The 22183-nt window shown below is 43.7% G+C and overlaps 1 protein-coding gene across 1 annotated transcript; it reads left to right on the top strand.

Annotated features, from left to right (window-relative positions):
- Positions 1–6583: 6583 nt before the first annotated feature.
- Positions 6584–18174, top strand: LOC117506299 (chemokine-like factor). The gene is made up of 4 exons (XM_034165787.1): positions 6584–6603; positions 6685–6850; positions 17803–17898; positions 18034–18174. Exons 1-4 carry the CDS (start codon positions 6584–6586, stop codon positions 18145–18147), a joined length of 396 nt encoding a protein of 131 aa, XP_034021678.1. The 3' UTR covers positions 18148–18174.
- Positions 18175–22183: the final 4009 nt, after the last annotated feature.

Raw genomic sequence — 22183 nt, 5'->3', positions numbered from 1 at the left:
CCGTCTCCTAAGGCGTTTCAGAGAATTTGGGCAGTACATCCAACCAGCCTCACAACCGCAGACCACGTGTAACCACACCAGCCCAGGACCTCCACATCCAGCATGTTCACCTCCAAGATCGTCTGAGACCAGCCACTCGGACAGATGCTGAAACAATCTGTTTGCATAACCAAAGAATTTCTGCACAAACTGTCAGAAACCGTCTCAGGGAAGCTCATCTGCATGCTCGTCGTCCTCATCGGGGTCTCGACCTGACTCCAGTTTGTCGTCGTAACCGACTTGAGTGGGCAAATGCTCACATTCGCTGGCGTTTGGCACGTTGGAGAGGTGTTCTCTTCACGGATGAATCCCGGTTCACACTGTCCAGGGCAGATGGCAGACAGCGTGTGTGGCGTCGTGTAGGGAAAGAGGTTTTCTGATGTCAATGTTGTGGATCGAGTGGCCCATGGTGGCGGTGGGGTTATGGTATGGGCAGGCGTCTGTTATGGATGAAGAACACAGGTGCATTTTATTGATGGCATTTTGAATGCACAGAGATACTGTGACGAGATCCTGAGGCCCATTGTTGTGCCATACATCCAAGAACATCACCTCATGTTGCAGCAGGATAATGCACAGGCCCCATGTTGGAAGGATCTGTACACAATTCTTGGAAGCTGAAAATGTTCCAGTTCTTGCATGGCCGGCATACTCACCGGACATGTCACCCATTGAGCATGTTTGGGATGCTCTGGACCGGTGTATACGACAGCATGTACCAGTTCCTGCCAATATCCAGCAACTTTGCACAGCCATTGAAGAGGAGTGGACCAACATTCCACAGGCCACAACTGACAACCTGATCAACTCTGTGCGAAGGAGATGTGTTGCACTGCATGAGGCAAATGGTGGTCACACCAGATACTGACTGGTATCCCCCCCCCCCCCCAATAAAACAAAACTGCACATTTCAGAGTGGCCTTTTATTGTGGGCAGTCTAAGGCACACCTGTGCACTAATCATGGTGTCTAATCAGCATCTTGATATGGCACACCTGTGAGGTGGGATGGATTATCTCAGCAAAGGAGAAGTGCTCACTATCACAGATTTAGACTGGTTTGTGAACAATATTTGAGGGAAATGGTGATATTGTGTATGTGGAAAAAGTTTTAGATCTTTGAGTTCATCGCATACAAAATGGGAGCAATATATATGTTTGTGTGTGTGTAGAGACACACACACACATATATACAGAGAGTATGTGTAAAAATATTTTTAACAAGTTTTTATATGTCACATTTACTAGAGTATAATTCATTTTTTGCTCTTTTAGGATGTATTTAACTCTGTCTTTGCCGCCTTCTACTTCACTGTCGTGAGCCTGGTTGCTGTGTCTACATACACTGTCAGGGGCACTCTCATTGGAGGGGTGAGAGTATATTTGTTTAATCTCCATATTATCTTGTGTGGGTGAATATTCCTTTTTATGTGTTTATCACAATGCTGTCATCGACATGGAGGGCGTCTGCTGCATTTGTTCTGAGATGTGCTGTGTGTTTGCAGGTCGTGGGGTTACTGTCAGCTGGACTGCTGTGTGTGGACAGCGTCATGCTTTTCAGGAACATTACGTTCAACAAGCCAATAAGGAAGGAGCCTCAGAGTAAAGATGGAAATTAAATATCTGACTTACAAAAAATAAATAAATAATGGTTCAAAGGTGAATGTACACTTTACAGAATGTAGTCAGAAAGCTCAATAAAAAAAAACTATTCAGTTTTGCATGTTCCACAATATTTGTACCATTTGTCATCATATTTAAAAGGGATTATTGGGCTATGACAAAGAAAAAACATTGTTTTCCTCCATTTACAGTTAAAATGGACAGGATTTCATGTTAAATGTCCACATAATTCCTGTGCATGTAGAAACTCCCGTGTTTCCTGGGTTTTACACCAAGTTATTTCACTGAAAGAAGCTGGCTGAATTCACAGCTGCACTGATGTAATTTCTGTAGCAACACTGGTTTCTGGGTCAAAACATTGATATTCATGTGTTCATAAAGGCAACAACTCAGCCTATTTTTGTAAGACACATTGACTAAACAGATGAAATGATGTAGATAAGGTTAGATCTAACCCTTATGTATAACTTTGAATTCAATACAATTTATTACATTTATTTAGCGCCAAATCATAACAAAGCTGCCTCAATGTGCTTCACACAAGTTAAGTCTAACCTTACCAACCCCTAGAGCAAGCACTCAGGCGACAGTGGCCAGGAAAAACTCCCTCTGATGATTGACGAAGAAACCTCAAGCAAGCCAGACTCAAAGGGGTGACCCACTTCTTAGGCCATTCTAACAGTTACAAGGTTTTTACAAAGTTTGGAAGATCGCATTTCCTTCTGACAACACTCAATAAGCATTTGGGAACTGAGGACACTAATTGTTGAAGCTTTGTAGGTGGAATTCTTTCCCAATCTTGCTTCATGTACGACTTCAGTTGTTCAACAGTCCGGGGTCTCTGTTGTCGTATTTTGCGCTTCATAATGCGCCACACATTTTCAATGGGCAACAGGTCTGGACTGCAGGCAGGCCAGTCTAGTATCCGCACTCTTTTACTATGAAGCCACGCTGTTGTAACACATGCAGAATTCGGCTTGGCATTGTCTTGCTGAAATAAGCAGGGATGTCCCTGAAAAAGACGTTGCTTGGATGGCAACATGTGTTGCTCCAAAACCTGGATGTACCGTTCAGCATTGATGGTGCCATCACAGATGTGTAAGTTGCCCATGCCATGGGCACTAACACACCCCCATACCATCACAGATGCTGGCTTTTGAACTTTGTGCTGGTAACAATCTGGATGGTCTTTTTTCCTCTTTTGTTCGGAGGACACAACATCCATGATTTCCAAAAACAATTTGAAATGTGGACTCATCAGACCACAGCACACTTTTCCACTTTGCGTCTATCCATTTCAAATGAACTCAGGCCCAGTCAAGGCGGCGGCATTTCTGGATGTTGATGTATGGCTTTCGCTTTGCATGGTAGAGTTTTAACTTGCACTTGTAGATGTAGCGACGAACTGTGTTAACTAACAATGGTTTTCTGAAGTGTTCTTGAGCCCACGCGGTAAGATCCTTTACACAATGATGTCGATTTTTAATGCAGTACCGCCTGAGGGATCGAAGGTCACGGGCATTCAATGTTGGTTTTTGGCCTTGCCGCTTCCATGTAGAAAGTTCTCCAGATTCTCTGAATCTTCTGATTATATTATGGACTGTAGATGATGGAATCCCTAAATTCCTTGCAATTGAACGTTGAGAAACATGGACTATTTTTTCATGCAGTTGTTCACAAAGTGGTGATCCTTACCCCATCTTTGCTTGTGAACGGCTGAGACTTTTGAGGATGCTCCTTTTATAACCAATCAAGAGTGTCCTCAGTTCCCAAACACTTATTGAGTGTTGTTAGAAAGAAAGGTGATGTAACACTGGTAAACATACCACTGTCCCAGCTTTTTTGAAACATGTTGCAGGTATCCATTTCAAAATGAGCAAATATTTGCACAAAAACAATAAAGTTTATCAGTTTGAACATTAAATATCTTGTCTTGTGGTGTGTTCAATTGAATACGAGGTCTGTTAGAAAAGTATCCGACCTTTTTATTTTTTTCAAAAACCATATGGATTTGAATCACGTGTGATTGCATCAGACAAGTTTGAACCTTCGTGCGCATGCGTGAGTTTTTTCACGCCTGTCGGTTGCGTCATTCGCCTGTGAGCAGGCTTTGTGTGAGCAGTGGTCCACCACCCTCATCGTTTTTATTGCGAATAAATGTCTGACGATTGGAGCTTTGCTGCATCAATTTTTTTTTCCAGAAACTGTGAGAGACCTCCAGGTGGACACCGTTCGGAAAATTAATATGGCTTTCAGGGACGATTTTATGGGGATTACACAGATTAAGTAGTGATCCAGACGGTTTAAAGACCGCCCACAACTGCTGAGAGCGCGCCGTGCTCCCAGCGCCGATCGACATGCTCAGACCCCACTGAAACAACCAGATCATTTCCGACATGAAAGCTTTGTTGATCCGGACCTCGTCTGACTTTCACAAAAAGGCAGAAGTCGTGGACATCAGCACTTTTTCGGCACATTCCACTATTACAGGAGTTTTTTTCATGGAAAGAAAAGCGGACGGACGCGCCACGGAGCCGTTCATTACGTGGCACAAAACCACCTCTGTGTTGGTCTCACAGGACGGCTTTCAGGTGGATTTCAGATGGATTCCGGTTGCTTTTCAGTCGTGTGGTTATCCGATTGTGATTGTGCATGAGCTGGACATGCCCCAACATGTCCCGGAAGGCTTCATCACGGCGTTGCTTTGCGCCATGCGGCTCCACCGGAAAAAAAAAATGATGCAGCAAAGCTCCAAATCATTCAGACATTTATTCGCAATAAAAAAAACGACGAGAGGGGTGGACCAGTGCTCACACAAAGCCTGCTCACAGGCGAATGACGCAACCGACAGGCGTGAAAAAACTCACGCATGCGCACGAAGGTTCAAACTTGTCTGATGCAATCATACATGATTCAAATCCATATGGTTTTTGAAAAAAATAAAAAGGTCGGATACTTTTCTAACAGACCTCGTATAGGTGGAAGAGGATTTGCAAATCATTGTATTCTTGTTATGTGTCGATGCGGGTTGAGGAGCGGACCTGCGTCTGACTGAACCCAGCGCTAAATAACCAGAAAGCGGTTCCAAAAAACAAACAATTTTATTTTCCCCTCTTGTGCAATACTTGGTGTACAACATAAAAGTGCGTTTGTCTGGCGGAGTGAAGGACGGCGCGCTCTCCAGCACCCAAAGGGATCGAAGCCCAGCGCTTCTGGACCCAGACTCACCGCCAAACACCCCCCAGGTGGACATGACAAACTGACTCTGTGAAGGATAGAAGAGGTGAGGTAAGTCAACAGCTACAACTAATATCCTTCAAAGGCACACACTATCAGCAACACATTCAGGTCTGAATTTAAGCTTTATGTAAATGAGCAGCTTCTCACAACAGGTGGAGGATCATCAGTCCGTACGCCACGGCCGTGAGAAGCGAGCTGCACAATTCTCATCATGTTCAAATATACTGCGTAACAAAATACCAAATTACTATTAACACTTATTCAGACAATCATCACCTCTGATGTGTGCTGACAGCATGTGTCCCTCACACCGTCCTCCTTCACAGGCACGATGTGTCAAACCCAGGTGCGGTCCTCAGCGTCTCACAACGAACGTCACAAGGTCGAGTTCCCGGCAATTCTGCTTGAATCACTCATGGCTTAAATGCAGAACGCCATCTCATTATCTGCTTCAGCTGAAAGTCTTTAAGTTTGCACGTGAGCATCATCCACAGGTGCTGCAAATCATGCTGATGAGGGTGAAGGACTCTTCTGCCAGCACCTTCTCCACAGACAAAAACCAGTTTGCATACCACCTGGAGAGCAAAGAAAAGAAAACCACACAAAAACATCCAGCCAAACCCCCCACACACAACAGTACCCCCCATCAATGGGAAGCCTCCCGGCGACCGAACAGACCAGGCCGAGAACAGCACCTCCTCCGGGTCCACGACAGCAAGCAGACGGCGTAACGCTCCCAAGGTCCACAGCAGACAGCAGGACAGGGCACCGCGGCTGGAAGGCCGGCTGGCATCAACAAAACCCCAAAAAAGTCCCATATACAACCCAACATACAAAAAAAAACCACAAAACCCACCCAAACCCTCCCCAGGGGACCATCCCATCCAACCCCGGGAAGAAAAGAAAAACTCCCAAATGCAAAAACCTAACACAGCCCAGCAACACAATACAAACACAAATTCACAAAGAAAAATAACAAACAACCCCCCCAGAATGACTTGCAGAGCCAACACCCCCCAGAAGACCTTTACCGCCAGTTCCAGGAGAAACAGCAAAGCCGGAATCCCACAGAGGTCCCCAGGTACACATGGAGCAACAGCGCCCCCCCAGAGGACCGTACCATCAACCCAGGAGGCACCCTCCCCACAACCCAGGAACCCCAGACCCAGCCACACTTGGCTAGTCGGCCCCACAAGCCAATTCCCCCCCAGAACCGTCCCATCAACCCTGGAGGTGGAACCTGGAAGGAAACATAAGAAACACATAAATCCAACCCCCGGTGGACTTCATTAAACTACCCCGGGGGCAAATAAACAACCGACAAACCCTGTTACCTCCCCCAGCACCCCGGAAGACCCCAGATCACTCCCAGAGCCCATCGTCGGCTCAATTTTGGCGAACGGCACAAAACTACCAAGCTGGGGAAGGAAACAGGAAAAACTAACCCAGTCCCATCCCCTAAGCGCAGCGGAAAACCGGAAAGACGTCCGGTGCCCCAACCCGACCATACCACCAGCCTATCGGGAGGGGTGGAACTACCGAAATGGCGAACGGCAACAGATCGGCCCACCACTCCGACTGAGGTACGGAGTGAAAACAGGGAGCAGCTGAAGGATCTTACTTTTTACAAGATGTGTTATGCAGGCTGATAGTTAGTTCCTCTTTTTCTATTAAAAAAGCGGAATGTGCAGCACAAATAGTCTGTGTCTCTATCATTAAGAAAGAACTGAGGCATTGCATTTCTTATGCAACGTTACTAATAAGATTTTTTTTTTTTTTTTTTTTTTGCTGCAGGTTACTCTGTTTGTGGCATTTGTGTGCTTCACAGCAGCTTACAGACCAAAGTACATCGCGGCGGCGACCTTGGAGTTTGTCATCACACTGCTTCTGCTGCTGCTGTATTTGTTCAAACTGAACAAGAGGCTGACTTTCTTCTTCTGGCCTCTCGTGGTGGGTGATGTTAAAATGTCAGCTTATATGCCTTCTGAGAAGAATGGTGAAATTGAGTTAAATGACAAGTTAATTTTTTACCATCTTAGCCACATTAAACTATGAGTGAAATCTTTTTTCACAAACTGCTTTTCAAATATGTTAAATATCAGCACGTTATAATTTTAAAATATACCAATATGGCCCAAAACAGGAGGTCCACTGGTCTTCAACTGTACCTATCTCAGAATCCATAGTTTCAAAGCTCAATATGCTGTAGGTTTTGCAGAATTGCTGGTGACATTTTTGCAGACCCCCAATCACTAACTACGTTAATCCTATACATTAATTTTCTATACCCGCTTATTCGAATTAAAGGGCCACAAGGGGCTGGAGACTATCCCAGTGGTTACTGGACAAAAGGCAGGTTACACACTGGACAGTCTATTGCAGGGCCGCATATAGGGGAAACTGGGGCACAGTGAATCAGTAGCTATATTTGCAGCAGTTATGCCATATTTTTATGCATAAAGACATCCCCCTTATAAATTAGTGTTTTGTTTTTGGATACATTAAGGGTAAAACTAACTAAGTAAATTTTGTGGATGTCAGTGTCTTTGTATTTATTTCTCACAACAGAAGAAAGGTGGCCCAAAAATTGTTATTAGTTAGAAGACTACCCCATCTAACTGATGAGCATGTGTTATGTCTTCTCCAGATTATCAGCTATTTGATAACATGACTCGTGTGTCACATGCACCCGGGGCACAGTGAATCAGTCTAGAAAGTGATTTACTAAGCCCCAGTAAGTGGATGACAAATATTACTTGTTGATGCATATACATTTATTTTTCCATTATTCTTCTCTTCCTTTTATTTTTTTATTCCTTTTACTTATGTACATACAACCTTCATTCCAATTAAGTTGGGACGTTGTGTAAAATGGAAATAAAAACAGAATACAATGATTTGCAAATCCTCTTCAACCTATATTTAATTGGATAGACCATAAAGACACAATATTTCATGTTCCAACTGATAAACTTTATTGTTTTTGTGCAAATATTTGCTCATTTTGAAATAGATGGCTGCAACACGTTTCAAAAAAGTTGGGACAGTGGTACGTTTACCACTGTGTTACATCACCTTTCCTTCTAACAACACTCAATAACAAGCAAAGATGGGGCGAGGATCACCACTTTGTGAACAGCTGCGTGAAAAAAATAGTCCAACACTTTAAGAAGAATGTTTCTCAACGTTCAGTTGCAAGGAATTTAGGGATTCCATTATCTACAGTCCGTAATATAATCAGAAGATTCAGAGAATTTGCAGAACTTTCTACACATAAATGGCAAGACCAAAGACCAACATTGAATGCCCGTGACCTTCGATCCCTCAGGCGGCACTGCATTAAAAACCAACATCATTGTGTAAAGGATCTTACCGCGTGGGCTCAGGAACACTTCAGGAAACCATTGTCAGTTAACACAGTTTGTCACTACATCTACAAGTGCAAAACTCTACCATGCAAAGCGAAAGCCATACATCAACAACATCCAGAAATGCCGCTGCCTTCTCTGGGCCCGAGCTCATTTGAAATGGACAGACACAAAGTGTGCTGTGGTCTGATGAGTCCACGTTTCAAATTGTTTTTGGAAATCATGGACGTTGTGTCCTCCGGACAAAAGAGGAAAAAAGACCATCCAGATTGTTACCAGCAGTGTTGCCACAGTTACTTTGAAAAAGTAATCCAATTACTGATTACTGATTACTCCTTGAAAAAGTAACTTAGTTACTTTACTGATTACTCAATTGTAAAATAACTAAGTTAGATTACTAGTTACTTTTTTAGTTACTTTCCCCAGCTGCCGACAACAACCCACGTCAACATAACAATGATACCTGTTTTGCCAAAACTCACTTTATAGTCACCCTTTCTTGACTTCAATGAAAATAAATACTTGTTTTATAAAAAGTAAAATAAAGACCTCTTTCTTGACCTCATATTTAACTGTTGACAGCACTGTAACAGTAAAACTTGCAATTTCAAACCTACATTGTTTTAAATGTAACTATTAAATTCTAACATTTTTCTAACATTTAAATTCTCTCTAAACATTTTACTTGTCGAAATTATTATTTTAAGCAATATTAGTAGTTGTAGTAAAAAACGGCTTCAAAACTGGACCTTTAATCTAGGGGTGTTGTGGGGGGGGGGAGTCACATCCTTTGTTGTGAAAGTGTCGTGACACGGACCCACAACAGGGGGCGTTAATGAACGGACAATGGATAAGCCAAAAGTAACAATTTAATGTTGTGAATCGCACAACGACGTACAGACAATAACAATATGGTGGACTGTCAATCATACACCAGGTGACGTGTGGGCAGGCTCGACAATAGAAGACGCCTGGCGAGAGAAGAGCTGGATCCCCCCAGCTTCCACCACCAACGGAGATGAAGAACACCGGAGCCGCCAAGCCCTGCGCCCCAGGTGGCCGCTGTCTTCAGCAGTCAGACCCGGTACTGCTGGCAGAAAACGAGACAGTCCAGATGAGTGTGAGTTTGCACACTCAGTAATCCCACAGTCAGTGTTCAGTAAAGGAGGGAGAACCTCCACCTCCAATCACACACTCGTGCAGCTCCTGTCTAACCACTTATCTGATTGGAGTGTGAAGCGAAGCCGTCGCTGATCACACCAAACGCCAATCCCACAGATAAGGCAAACACCACAGGATAACGGCTGCAAAAAGAAGTTCAGACTATTACTCAACGTTTTTGAGTCAGCAGAGAAAAGTACCTGAATGGTAGCTGATTTCTCAGCGAGGAGGTGGAGTTGCAGTCCGGCCTTTATGGTGATGGTGATGATGATGAATGAGTGACAGCTGGTCCTGGGGATGAGTGACAGCTGTCACTCCCAGTGGCTCTGACGCCCTCTCGTGCTTGAAGCCCGCACTCCAAGCAGGGCGCCATCTGGTGGTGGTGGGCCAGCAGTACCTCCTCTTCAGCGGCCCACACAACATCCTTACCCCACGCCCCCATTCCATCTGGATTCGCCCCTGCTTTGGCGTTTGAGCACAAAGAATGGATAACATTTATTTATGCAGAAAACATGACCAGATTTACAGGTAAGAAAGTTTTATTGCGTTTTCACATCATGTGGTCCTCAGAAAGAGAGTTTAGGTGCATTTGAGTGGAAAATAGTGTTAGTTGTTGATGCGTCGAGGATCAGCTGCTTTTAACGAGACGATACGGAGCGGCTCAGCTCAGAATTCTAAATAAAGGAGGGAAAAAAAGTATAAAAATGTCTTTGTAAAGCTCAGTGCAGGTGTGCTGATCACCGCGCTTTAAGATGTTAGGACGAGTCGAGCAGCTGCAAAAAAACGTGGATGAAAAGCTCACAGCTCGCTGAAAGTGGGCAGTTCAGTCGAACCCCGACCTCCTGCCCACAGACCAAGTTTAATGCTGCTATCGACCCACAATGCAAAAGTAACGCACAGTGACTAGGAAAAGTAACTTTAATCTGATTACTGATTTGGAAAGATTAACGCGTTAGATTACTCGTTACTAAAAAAAATGGTCAGATTAGTAACGCGTTGCCGACATCACTGGTTACCAGCACAAAGTTCAAAAGCCAGCATCTGTCATGGTATGGGGTGTGTGTTAGTGCCCATAGCATGGGCAGCTTACACATCTGTGATGGCACCAACAATTCTGAAAGGTACATCCAAGTTTTGGAGCAACACATGCTGCCATCCAAGCAACGTCTTTTTCAGGGACGTCCCTGCTTCTTTCAGCAAGACAACACCAAGCCACATTCTGCATGTGTAAAAGAGTGTGGGTACTAGACTGGCCTGCCTGCAGTCCAGACCTGACACCCATTGAAAATGTGTGGCGCATTATGAAGCGCAAAATATGACAACAGAGACCCCGGACTGTTGAACAACTGAAGTCGTACATCAAGCAAGAATGGGAAAGAATTCCACCTACAAAGCTTCAACAATTAGTGTCCTCAGTTCCCAAAAGCTTATGAGTGTTTGTTAGAAGGAAAGGTGATGTAAACACAGTGATAAACATACCACTGTCCCAGCTTTTTTGAAACGTGTTGCAGGCATCCATTTCAAAATGAGCAAAATATTTTGCACAAAAACAATAAAGTTTATCAGTTTGAACATTAAATATCTTGTCTTTGTGGTTTATTCAACTGAATATAGTTGAAGAGGATTTGCAAATCATTGTATTCTGTTTTTAATTAGATTTTACACAATGTCCCAACTTCATTGGAATTGGGGTTTTATGTTTTAATTTTTTTTTATTGTGTTTTAATCTTAATTCATTTATTCTGCCTTTTAAATGATGTTGTGAAGTGCCTTGAGGCGACTCGTCGTGATTTGGTGCTATATAATTAATAAATTTGATTTGATTTTGATTTTATTTGTATAATTTGTGTATATAAACACTGTTTTCACGTTTGAACAGAATTATGACAGTTGTATTACAATAGTACTTATGTCACTATATAAGACACTCGCACATTACATAGCTGGTTTGCTGGATTATAGTTTGTATATGCATCAGCATATATTTAATAATTTTGAAGAAATCTTTATAATCATGTTTTTTCATTATATTCTAAGTTGATTCACTGTGCCCCGTGAATTAGTGTCCGGGGCACAATGAATCGAAAATTTAAAATTGATTTTAAACACCTGTAAATTATACTTGGGGAGACATAAATAACACAGCCTTATAAACAATAACTTGCTGTATTAAATCCACAATGGAATGACCTAAACCTATGCTAATGTGTTTATGCTGCCACAAAACATTTCTGATCCACTGTGCCCCAGCTTCACCAAGACAGGTACACATTCACACTGATGACAAATTTAAAGTTCCTATTCAACTACCCTGCATGACTTAGATCAATCAATCAATTCAATTTATTTATATAGCGCCAAATCACAACAAACAGTTGCCCCAAGGCGCTTTATATTGTAAGGCAAGGCCATACAATAATACGTAAAAACCCCAATGGTCAAAACGACCCCCTGTGAGCAAGCACTTGGCGACAGTGGGAAGGAAAAACTCCCTTTTAACAGGAAGAAACCTCCAGCAGAACCAGGCTCAGGGAGGGGCAGTCTTCTGCTGGGACTGGTTGGGGCTGAGGGAGAGAACCAGGAAAAAGACATGCTGTGGAGGGGAGCAGAGATCAATCACTAATGATTAAATGCAGAGTGGTGCATACAGAGCAAAAAGAGAAAGAAACACTCAGTGCATTATGGGAACCCCCCAGCAGTCTAAGTCTCACCTGATCCAGCCCTAACTATAGCTTTAGCAAAAGGAAAGTTTTAAGCCTAATCTTAAATGTGGGAGGAAGCAGCAACAAACCCACACAAACAAGAGGGAACATGCAAACTCCACGCAGAAAGGACCAGGCAGGAAGTGATCCTATGACCTTCTTGCTGTGAGGGCAACAGTGCTAACCACTAAGCCACTGTGCCGCCCCAGGTTGCAGGTTTCACCTTTTCTGAAAATCTGAGTTTGTCACAAGTGCAGAGTAGCTTGGCATTCTGCATCACAAAATTGAACACTGCCCACTGGGGATTTGGACATGACGTTGTAGATTCATACTGCTGTCATGTCATGGGCAGCCAGCGCCATGAAGAGTCCTGGTGCATCCAAACCTCTTCCATTTACGGATGATGGAGGCCACTGTGCTCATTGGGACCTTCAAAACAGCAGAAATGTTTCTGTACGCTTCTCCAGATTTGTGCCTCGAAACAATCGTGTCTAAGAAGTCTACAGACAATTCCTTAGACTTCATGCTTAGTTTGTGCTCTGACATGCACTGTCAACTGTGGGACCTTATACAGTGAGGCAAATAAGTAGCTGATCCACTGTTGATTTTGCAAGTTTTCCCACCTACAAAGAATGTAGAAGTCTCTCAGTCTTATCGTAGGTACACTTCAACTGTGAAAGACAGAATAAAAAAGAATCAGAAAATCACAATGTATGATTTTTTTATATAATTATTTGTATGTTGCTGCTTGCAATAAGTATTTGAACACCTACCACCAGCAGGAATTCTGGCTCACACAGACCTGTTCATTTTTCTTTAAGAAGCCCTCTTATTCTGCACTCTTTACCTGTATTAATTGCACCTGTTTGAAGTTGTTACCTGTATAAAAGACACCTGTTCAAACACTCAATCACACTCCAACCTGTCCACGCATAGCCAAGACCAAAGAGCTGTCTAAAGACACCAGGGACAAAACTGTAGACCCTGCACAAGGCTGGGATGGACTACAGGACAACAGGCAAGCAGCTTGGTGAGAAGGTAACAACTGTTGCCGTAATTATTAGAAAATGGAAGAAACACAAGATGACGGTCAATCTTCCATGGTCTGGGGCTCCATGCAAGATCTTGTCTTGTGAGGTAAGGATGATTTTGAGAAAGCCCAGAGGGTACACAGGAGGACTTGGTCAATGACCTGAAGAGAGCTGGGACCACAGTCACAAAGATTACATTAGTAACACTCTATAAGGCACACAAGGTCCCCTACTTAAGCCAGCACATGTTCAGGCCCATTTGAAGTTCACTAGTGACCATCTGGATGATCCAAAGGAGGCATGGGAGAAGGTCATGTGGTCAGATGAGACCAAAATAGAGCTTTTGTGTATCAACTCCACTTGCTGTGTTTGGTGGATGAGAACAACCCCAAGAACACCGTTCCAACCATGAAACATCATACTCTGGGGTGCTTTTCTGCAAAGGGGACAGACGACTGCACCGTATTGAAGGGAGGATGGATGGGGTCATGTATTGTGAGATTTTGGCAAACAACCTCCTTCCCTCAGTAAGAGCATTGAAGATGGGTCGTGGCTGGGGTCTTCCAGCATAACAATGACCCCAAACACGCAGCCAGGGAAAACTAAGGAGGGGCTCCGTAAGAAGCATTTCAAGGTCCTGGAGTGGTCGAGCCAGTCTCCAGACCTAAACTCAATAGAAAATCTTTGGAGGGAGCTGAAACTTGAAACCTGAAAGAACTGGAGAAGATCTGTATGGAGGAGTGGACCAAAATCTCTGCTGCAGTGTGTGCAGACTTGGTCAAGAACTACAGGAAACATCTGACCTCTGTAATGGCAGATAAATGTTTCTCTACCAAATATTAAGGTCTGTTTTCTGTTGTATCAAATACTTATTTCATGCAATAAAATCCAAATTAATTATTTCAAAATCATACAATGTGATTTTCTGATTTTTTTTTTTTTTTTTTTTTTTTTTTTTTTTTTTTAGATTCTGTCTCTCACAGTTGAAGTGTACCTACGATAAAAATTACAGATGTCTACATTCTTTTCAAGTGGCAAACTTGCAAAATCGACAGTGGATCAAACACTTATTTGCCTCACTGTGTATATTAGATAATATCTGTGCTAATTCTTTGTTTTATGTTAGCTATTAAGTATTTGTGTTATTTGTTATCTTTGGAAATTGTTGGGGAGATAATTCAATTCACATTCAGTGGTCTTAGAAAATTTAAAGGTTAATGACAATTTGGATGTGACACCTTGAATGGTAGTTCCCTCTCACACCTTGCTGCCCCTGCCTTGATGGCATGTTGTGTCAGGACTGTATGGAAGGCGGGATGGCTTATGACGGTTAAGATCCCACCTCAAAACCCGGGACAACCTAACAGGCACCGTCACGATTACATCGATGTCTCAGAGAGACCCTGACTCATTACATGGGCACTGTGAAGGAACATCAGTGTTATGTGTGGGACGCAGCCCGGAGAACCGACCAGCGTTTGAAGGACCCAGTATGAAAGAAGCAGAGCACGGTACAAAGGATAACTGAATTTAATACATAACAGTGATGTGATAAAAAACACAATAAAAGAGTGCGCGGCCTGGTGTGGTGGTGACACGGTGCGCTCCTAGCAGCACAAACGGTCCGGAGCCAGAAACTGTTCGGACCCAAGGACCCCGCCGACACCCACCAGGTGGCCGCGACAAACCGAGTCTGTGAAAGAAGACATCATTATGTGAGTCCACACTCCACACACAGAGAGACCGCTCAAAGGTGTACAAACAGCAAACACTTCCTGGCTTAATTGCAAATCAGCTTCCCACCCTGCAGGCATGGAACGCCCTGTTCACAAAACTCCACTGCAGTGGAAGCTGATTAAACGACTAACATACAGCTCAATACAATAAGGTGTGAGGGACACCACATTTACTGACTGTATAATGTTAGTCACAAAACCAAACGTACCTCAGGCAGTGTGCTGACGAGCGTGAGACCTCACCCCCTCCTCTTTCACAGACCATACATCAAACCTGGAACGTTCTCTGCATCCACTGATGGGAGATGGCTCTAGAGACAACGATCTCACCCGTCTGGTCACAAGGTCGAGTCTCTGGCCAATACACACTGTGTACTCCAGACTTAAATGCTACCATGTTCCAATCTGTGTACATGCACCACAGCTGTGAGTCCTGAACGAGCTGCACCTGAACAGCCTCAGGTGATCAGGGTGAGGTCCTGTAACTCAGCCACACAGCCACTCAGTCTCAAATGCACACCACCTGGAAGGAAAACCAAAAGACAGAAACAGAAGACAAACAAAAGCCAGCCAGGCACGCCAGCCACAACAATCAGGACAGGGTCAGTTGATGGTTGCCTATGTGCCTATATGTTGGCAGAAAATTGATTTGATTGGAATATCGATCATACATGGGAATTGAATTATGCCAAAATGGTCTTTATTGTTGACATGATAGATTCATGTCAAGAGGGGGAGTTGTTAGATAATATCTGTGCTAATTCTTTGTTTTATGTTAGCTATTAAGTATTTGTGTTATTTGGTTGGAAGTTTCTGAGAAATATGTTAAGTTGTACTCTATCAACCTGTCCAAGTTTCAGATACAGGAGAGCTCCCCATGTTGGTGAGAGCCAATAACATTAGAAATGTGAGACTAAACCACACCTATGTTAACACCCACAAGGTATAAAAAGTGTGTATGACTCATTTTAGGGGCCTTTCACAAGATGGACACTGTCTGTGAGGGTCCCAGGCCTAGTTTCTAACGTGACCTTGAATAAACTCAAAATGAGGAATATAATGGTTTGGTTTTTGGTAAGGGGCAGAATTTTACATAAAAACAACCAGGTAGAAATAACAGTGTATATATATATATATATATATATATATATAATATATATATATATATATATTATATATATATACACTCAACAAAAATATAAATGCAACACTTTTGGTTTTGCTCCCATTTGTATGAGATGAACTCAAAGATCTAAAACTTTTTCCATATACACAATATCACCATTTCCCTCAAATATTGTTCACAAACCAGTCTAAATCTGTGATAGTGAGCACTTCTCCTTTGCTGAGATAATCCATCCCACCTCACAGGTGTGCCATATCAAGATGTCGATTAGACACCATGATTAGTGCACAGGTGTGCCTTAGACTGCCCACAATAAAAGGCCACTCTGAAAGGTGCAGTTTTATCACACAGCACAATGCCACAGATGTCGCAAGATTTGAAGGAGTGTGGAATTGGCATGCTGACAGCAGGAATGTCAACCAGAGCTGTTGCTCGTGTATTGAATGTTCATTTCTCTACCATAAGCCGTCTCCTAAGGCGTTTCAGAGAATTTGGCAGTACATCCAACCAGCCTCACAACCGCAGACCACGTGTAACCACACCAGCCCAGGACCTCCACATCCAGCATGTTCACCTCCAAGATCGTCTGAGACCAGCCACTCGGACAGATGCTGAAACAATCTGTTTGCATAACCAAAGAATTTCTGCACAAACTGTCAGAAACCGTCTCAGGGAAGCTCATCTGCATGCTCGTCGTCCTCATCGGGGGTCTCGACCTGACTCCAGTTTGTCGTCGTAACCGACTTGAGTGGGCAAATGCTCACATTCGCTGGCGTTTGGCACGTTGGAGAGGTGTTCTCTTCACGGATGAATCCCGGTTCACACTGTCCAGGGCAGATGGCAGACAGCGTGTGTGGCGTCGTGTGGGTGAGCGGTTTTCTGATGTCAATGTTGTGGATCGAGTGGCCCATGGTGGCGGTGGGGTTATGGTATGGGCAGGCGTCTGTTATGGATGAAGAACACAGGTGCATTTTATTGATGGCATTTTGAATGCACAGAGATACTGTGACGAGATCCTGAGGCCCATTGTTGTGCCATACATCCAAGAACATCACCTCATGTTGCAGCAGGATAATGCACGGCCCCATGTTGGAAGGATCTGTACACAATTCTTGGAAGCTGAAAATGTTCCAGTTCTTGCATGGCCGGCATACTCACCGGACATGTCACCCATTGAGCATGTTTGGGATGCTCTGGACCGGTGTATACGACAGCATGTACCAGTTCCTGCCAATATCCAGCAACTTTGCACAGCCATTGAAGAGGAGTGGACCAACATTCCACAGGCCACAACTGACAACCTGATCAACTCTGTGCGAAGGAGATGTGTTGCACTGCATGAGGCAAATGGTGGTCACACCAGATACTGACTGGTATCCCCCCCCCCCCCCCCAATAAAACAAAACTGCACATTTCAGAGTGGCCTTTTATTGTGGGCAGTCTAAGGCACACCTGTGCACTAATCATGGTGTCTAATCAGCATCTTGATATGGCACACCTGTGAGGTGGGATGGATTATCTCAGCAAAGGAGAAGTGCTCACTATCACAGATTTAGACTGGTTTGTGAACAATATTTGAGGGAAATGGTGATATTGTGTATGTGGAAAAAGTTTTAGATCTTTGAGTTCATCGCATACAAAATGGGAGCAATATATATGTTTGTGTGTGTGTAGAGACACACACACACATATATACAGAGAGTATGTGTAAAAATATTTTTAACAAGTTTTTATATGTCACATTTACTAGAGTATAATTCATTTTTTGCTCTTTTTAGGATGTATTTAACTCTGTCTTTGCCGCCTTCTACTTCACTGTCGTGAGCCTGGTTGCTGTGTCTACATACACTGTCAGGGGCACTCTCATTGGAGGGGTGAGAGTATATTTGTTTAATCTCCATATTATCTTGTGTGGGTGAATATTCCTATTTATGTGTTTATCACAATGCTGTCATCGACATGGAGGGGCGTCTGCTGCATTTGTTCTGAGATGTGCTGTGTGTTTGCAGGTCGTGGGGTTACTGTCAGCTGGACTGCTGTGTGTGGACAGCGTCATGCTTTTCAGGAACATTACGTTCAACAAGCCAATAAGGAAGGAGCCTCAGAGTAAAGATGGAAATTAAATATCTGACTTACAAAAAATAAATAAATAATGGTTCAAAGGTGAATGTACACTTTACAGAATGTAGTCAGAAAGCTCAATAAAAAAAAAACTATTCAGTTTGCATGTTCCACAATATTTGTACCATTTGTCATCATATTTAAAAGGGATTATTGGGGCTATGACAAAGAAAAAACATTGTTTTCCTCCATTTACAGTTAAAATGGACAGGATTTCATGTTAAATGTCCACATAATTCCTGTGCATGTAGAAACTCCCGTGTTCCTGGGTTTTACACCAAGTTATTTCACTGAAAGAAGCTGGCTGAATTCACAGCTGCACTGATGTAATTTCTGTAGCAACACTGGTTTCTGGGTCAAAACATTGATATTCATGTGTTCATAAAGGCAACAACTCAGCCTATTTTTGTAAGATACATTGACTAAACAGATGAAATGATTTAGATAAGGTTAGATCTAACCCTTATGTATAACTTTGAATTCAATACAATTTATTACATTTATTTAGCGCCAAATCATAACAAAGCTGCCTCAATGTGCTTCACACAAGTTAAGTCTAACCTTACCAACCCCTAGAGCAAGCACTCAGGCGACAGTGGCCAGGAAAAACTCCCTCTGATGATTGACGAAGAACCTCAAGCAAGCCAGACTCAAAGGGGTGACCCACTTCTTAGGCCATTCTAACAGTTACAAGGTTTTTACAAAGTTTGGAAGATCGCATTTCCTTCTGACAACACTCAATAAGCATTGGGAACTGAGGACACTAATTGTTGAAGCTTTGTAGGTGGAATTCTTTCCCAATCTTGCTTCATGTACGACTTCAGTTGTTCAACAGTCCGGGGTCTCTGTTGTCGTATTTTGCGCTTCATAATGCGCCACACATTTTCAATGGGCAACAGGTCTGGACTGCAGGCAGGCCAGTCTAGTATCCGCACTCTTTTACTATGAAGCCACGCTGTTGTAACACATGCAGAATTCGGCTTGGCATTGTCTTGCTGAAATAAGCAGGGATGTCCCTGAAAAAGACGTTGCTTGGATGGCAACATGTGTTGCTCCAAAACCTGGATGTACCGTTCAGCATTGATGGTGCCATCACAGATGTGTAAGTTGCCCATGCCATGGGCACTAACACACCCCCATACCATCACAGATGCTGGCTTTTGAACTTTGTGCTGGTAACAATCTGGATGGTCTTTTTTCCTCTTTTGTTCGGAGGACACAACATCCATGATTTCCAAAAACAATTTGAAATGTGGACCTCATCAGACCACAGCACACTTTTCCACTTTGCGTCTATCCATTTCAAATGAACTCAGGCCCAGTCAAGGCGGCGGCATTTCTGGATGTTGATGTATGGCTTTCGCTTTGCATGGTAGAGTTTTAACTTGCACTTGTAGATGTAGCGACGAACTGTGTTAACTAACATGGTTTTCTGAAGTGTTCTTGAGCCCACGCGGTAAGATCCTTTACACAATGATGTCGATTTTTAATGCAGTACCGCCTGAGGGATCGAAGGTCACGGGCATTCAATGTTGGTTTTTGGCCTTGCCGCTTCCATGTAGAAAGTTCTCCAGATTCTCTGAATCTTCTGATTATATTATGGACTGTAGATGATGGAATCCCTAAATTCCTTGCAATTGAACGTTGAGAAACATGGACTATTTTTTCATGCAGTTGTTCACAAAGTGGTGATCCTTACCCCATCTTTGCTTGTGAACGGCTGAGACTTTTGAGGATGCTCCTTTTATAACCAATCAAGAGTGTCCTCAGTTCCCAAACACTTATTGAGTGTTGTTAGAAAGAAAGGTGATGTAACACTGGTAAACATACCACTGTCCCAGCTTTTTTGAAACATGTTGCAGGTATCCATTTCAAAATGAGCAAATATTTGCACAAAAACAATAAAGTTTATCAGTTTGAACATTAAATATCTTGTCTTTGTGGTGTGTTCAATTGAATACGAGGTCTGTTAGAAAAGTATCCGACCTTTTTATTTTTTTCAAAAACCATATGGATTTGAATCACGTGTGATTGCATCAGACAAGTTTGAACCTTCGTGCGCATGCGTGAGTTTTTTCACGCCTGTCGGTTGCGTCATTCGCCTGTGAGCAGGCTTTGTGTGAGCAGTGGTCCACCACCCTCATCGTTTTTTATTGCGAATAAATGTCTGAACGATTTGGAGCTTTGCTGCATCAATTTTTTTTTCCAGAAACTGTGAGAGACCTCCAGGTGGACACCGTTCGGAAAATTAATATGGCTTTCAGGGACGATTTTATGGGGATTACACAGATTAAGTAGTGATCCAGACGGTTTAAAGACCGCCCACAACTGCTGAGAGCGCGCCGTGCTCCCAGCGCCGATCGACATGCTCAGACCCCACTGAAACAACCAGATCATTTCCGACATGAAAGCTTTGTTGATCCGGGACCTCGTCTGACTTTCACAAAAAGGCAGAAGTCGTGGACATCAGCACTTTTTCGGCACATTCCACTATTACAGGAGTTTTTTTCATGGAAAGAAAAGCGGACGGACGCGCCACGGAGCCGTTCATTACGTGGCACAAAACCACCTCTGTGTTGGTCTCACAGGACGGCTTTCAGGTGGATTTCAGATGGATTCCGGTTGCTTTTCAGTCGTGTGGTTATCCGATTGTGATTGTGCATGAGCTGGACATGCCCCAACATGTCCCGGAAGGCTTCATCACGGCGTTGCTTTGCGCCATGCGGCTCCACCGGAAAAAAAAATGATGCAGCAAAGCTCCAAATCATTCAGACATTTATTCGCAATAAAAAAACGACGAGAGGGGTGGACCAGTGCTCACACAAAGCCTGCTCACAGGCGAATGACGCAACCGACAGGCGTGAAAAAAACTCACGCATGCGCACGAAGGTTCAAACTTGTCTGATGCAATCATACATGATTCAAATCCATATGGTTTTTGAAAAAAATAAAAAGGTCGGATACTTTTCTAACAGACCTCGTATAGGTGGAAGAGGATTTGCAAATCATTGTATTCTTGTTATGTGTCGATGCGGGTTGAGGAGCGGACCTGCGTCTGACTGAACCCAGCGCTAAATAACCAGAAAGCGGTTCCAAAAACAAAACAATTTTATTTTCCCCTCTTGTGCAATACTTGGTGTACAACATAAAAGTGCGTTTGTCTGGCGGAGTGAAGGACGGCGCGCTCTCCAGCACCCAAAGGGATCGAAGCCCAGCGCTTCTGGACCCAGACTCACCGCCAAACACCCCCCAGGTGGACATGACAAACTGACTCTGTGAAGGATAGAAGAGGTGAGGTAAGTCAACAGCTACAACTAATATCCTTCAAAGGCACACACTATCAGCAACACATTCAGGTCTGAATTTAAGCTTTATGTAAATGAGCAGCTTCTCACAACAGGTGGAGGATCATCAGTCCGTACGCCACGGCCGTGAGAAGCGAGCTGCACAATTCTCATCAATGTTCAAATATACTGCGTAACAAAATACCAAATTACTATTAACACTTATTCAGACAATCAATCACCTCTGATGTGTGCTGACAGCATGTGTCCCTCACCCGTCCTCCTTCACAGGCACGATGTGTCAAACCCAGGTGCGGTCCTCAGCGTCTCACAAACGAACGTCACAAGGTCGAGTTCCCGGCAATTCTGCTTGAATCACTCATGGCTTAAATGCAGAACGCCATCTCATTATCTGCTTCAGCTGAAAGTCTTTAAGTTTGCACGTGAGCATCATCCACAGGTGCTGCAAATCATGCTGATGAGGGTGAAGGACTCTTCTGCCAGCACCTTCTCCACAGACAAAAACCAGTTTGCATACCACCTGGAGAGCAAAGAAAAGAAAACCACACAAAAACATCCAGCCAAACCCCCCAACACACAACAGTACCCCCCATCAATGGGAAGCCTCCCGGCGACCGAACAGACCAGGCCCGAGAACAGCACCTCCCTCCGGGGTCCACGACAGCAAGCAGACGGCGTAACGCTCCCAAGGTCCACAGCAGACAGCAGGACAGGGCACCGCGGCTGGAAGGCC

Source organism: Thalassophryne amazonica, unplaced genomic scaffold (genome assembly GCF_902500255.1).
Source record: "Thalassophryne amazonica unplaced genomic scaffold, fThaAma1.1, whole genome shotgun sequence".
NCBI classification, from domain to species: Eukaryota; Metazoa; Chordata; class Actinopteri; order Batrachoidiformes; family Batrachoididae; genus Thalassophryne; species Thalassophryne amazonica.
The sequence above is the reverse complement of the archived record's forward strand: the minus strand, read 5'-3'. Positions and strand labels throughout refer to the sequence as shown.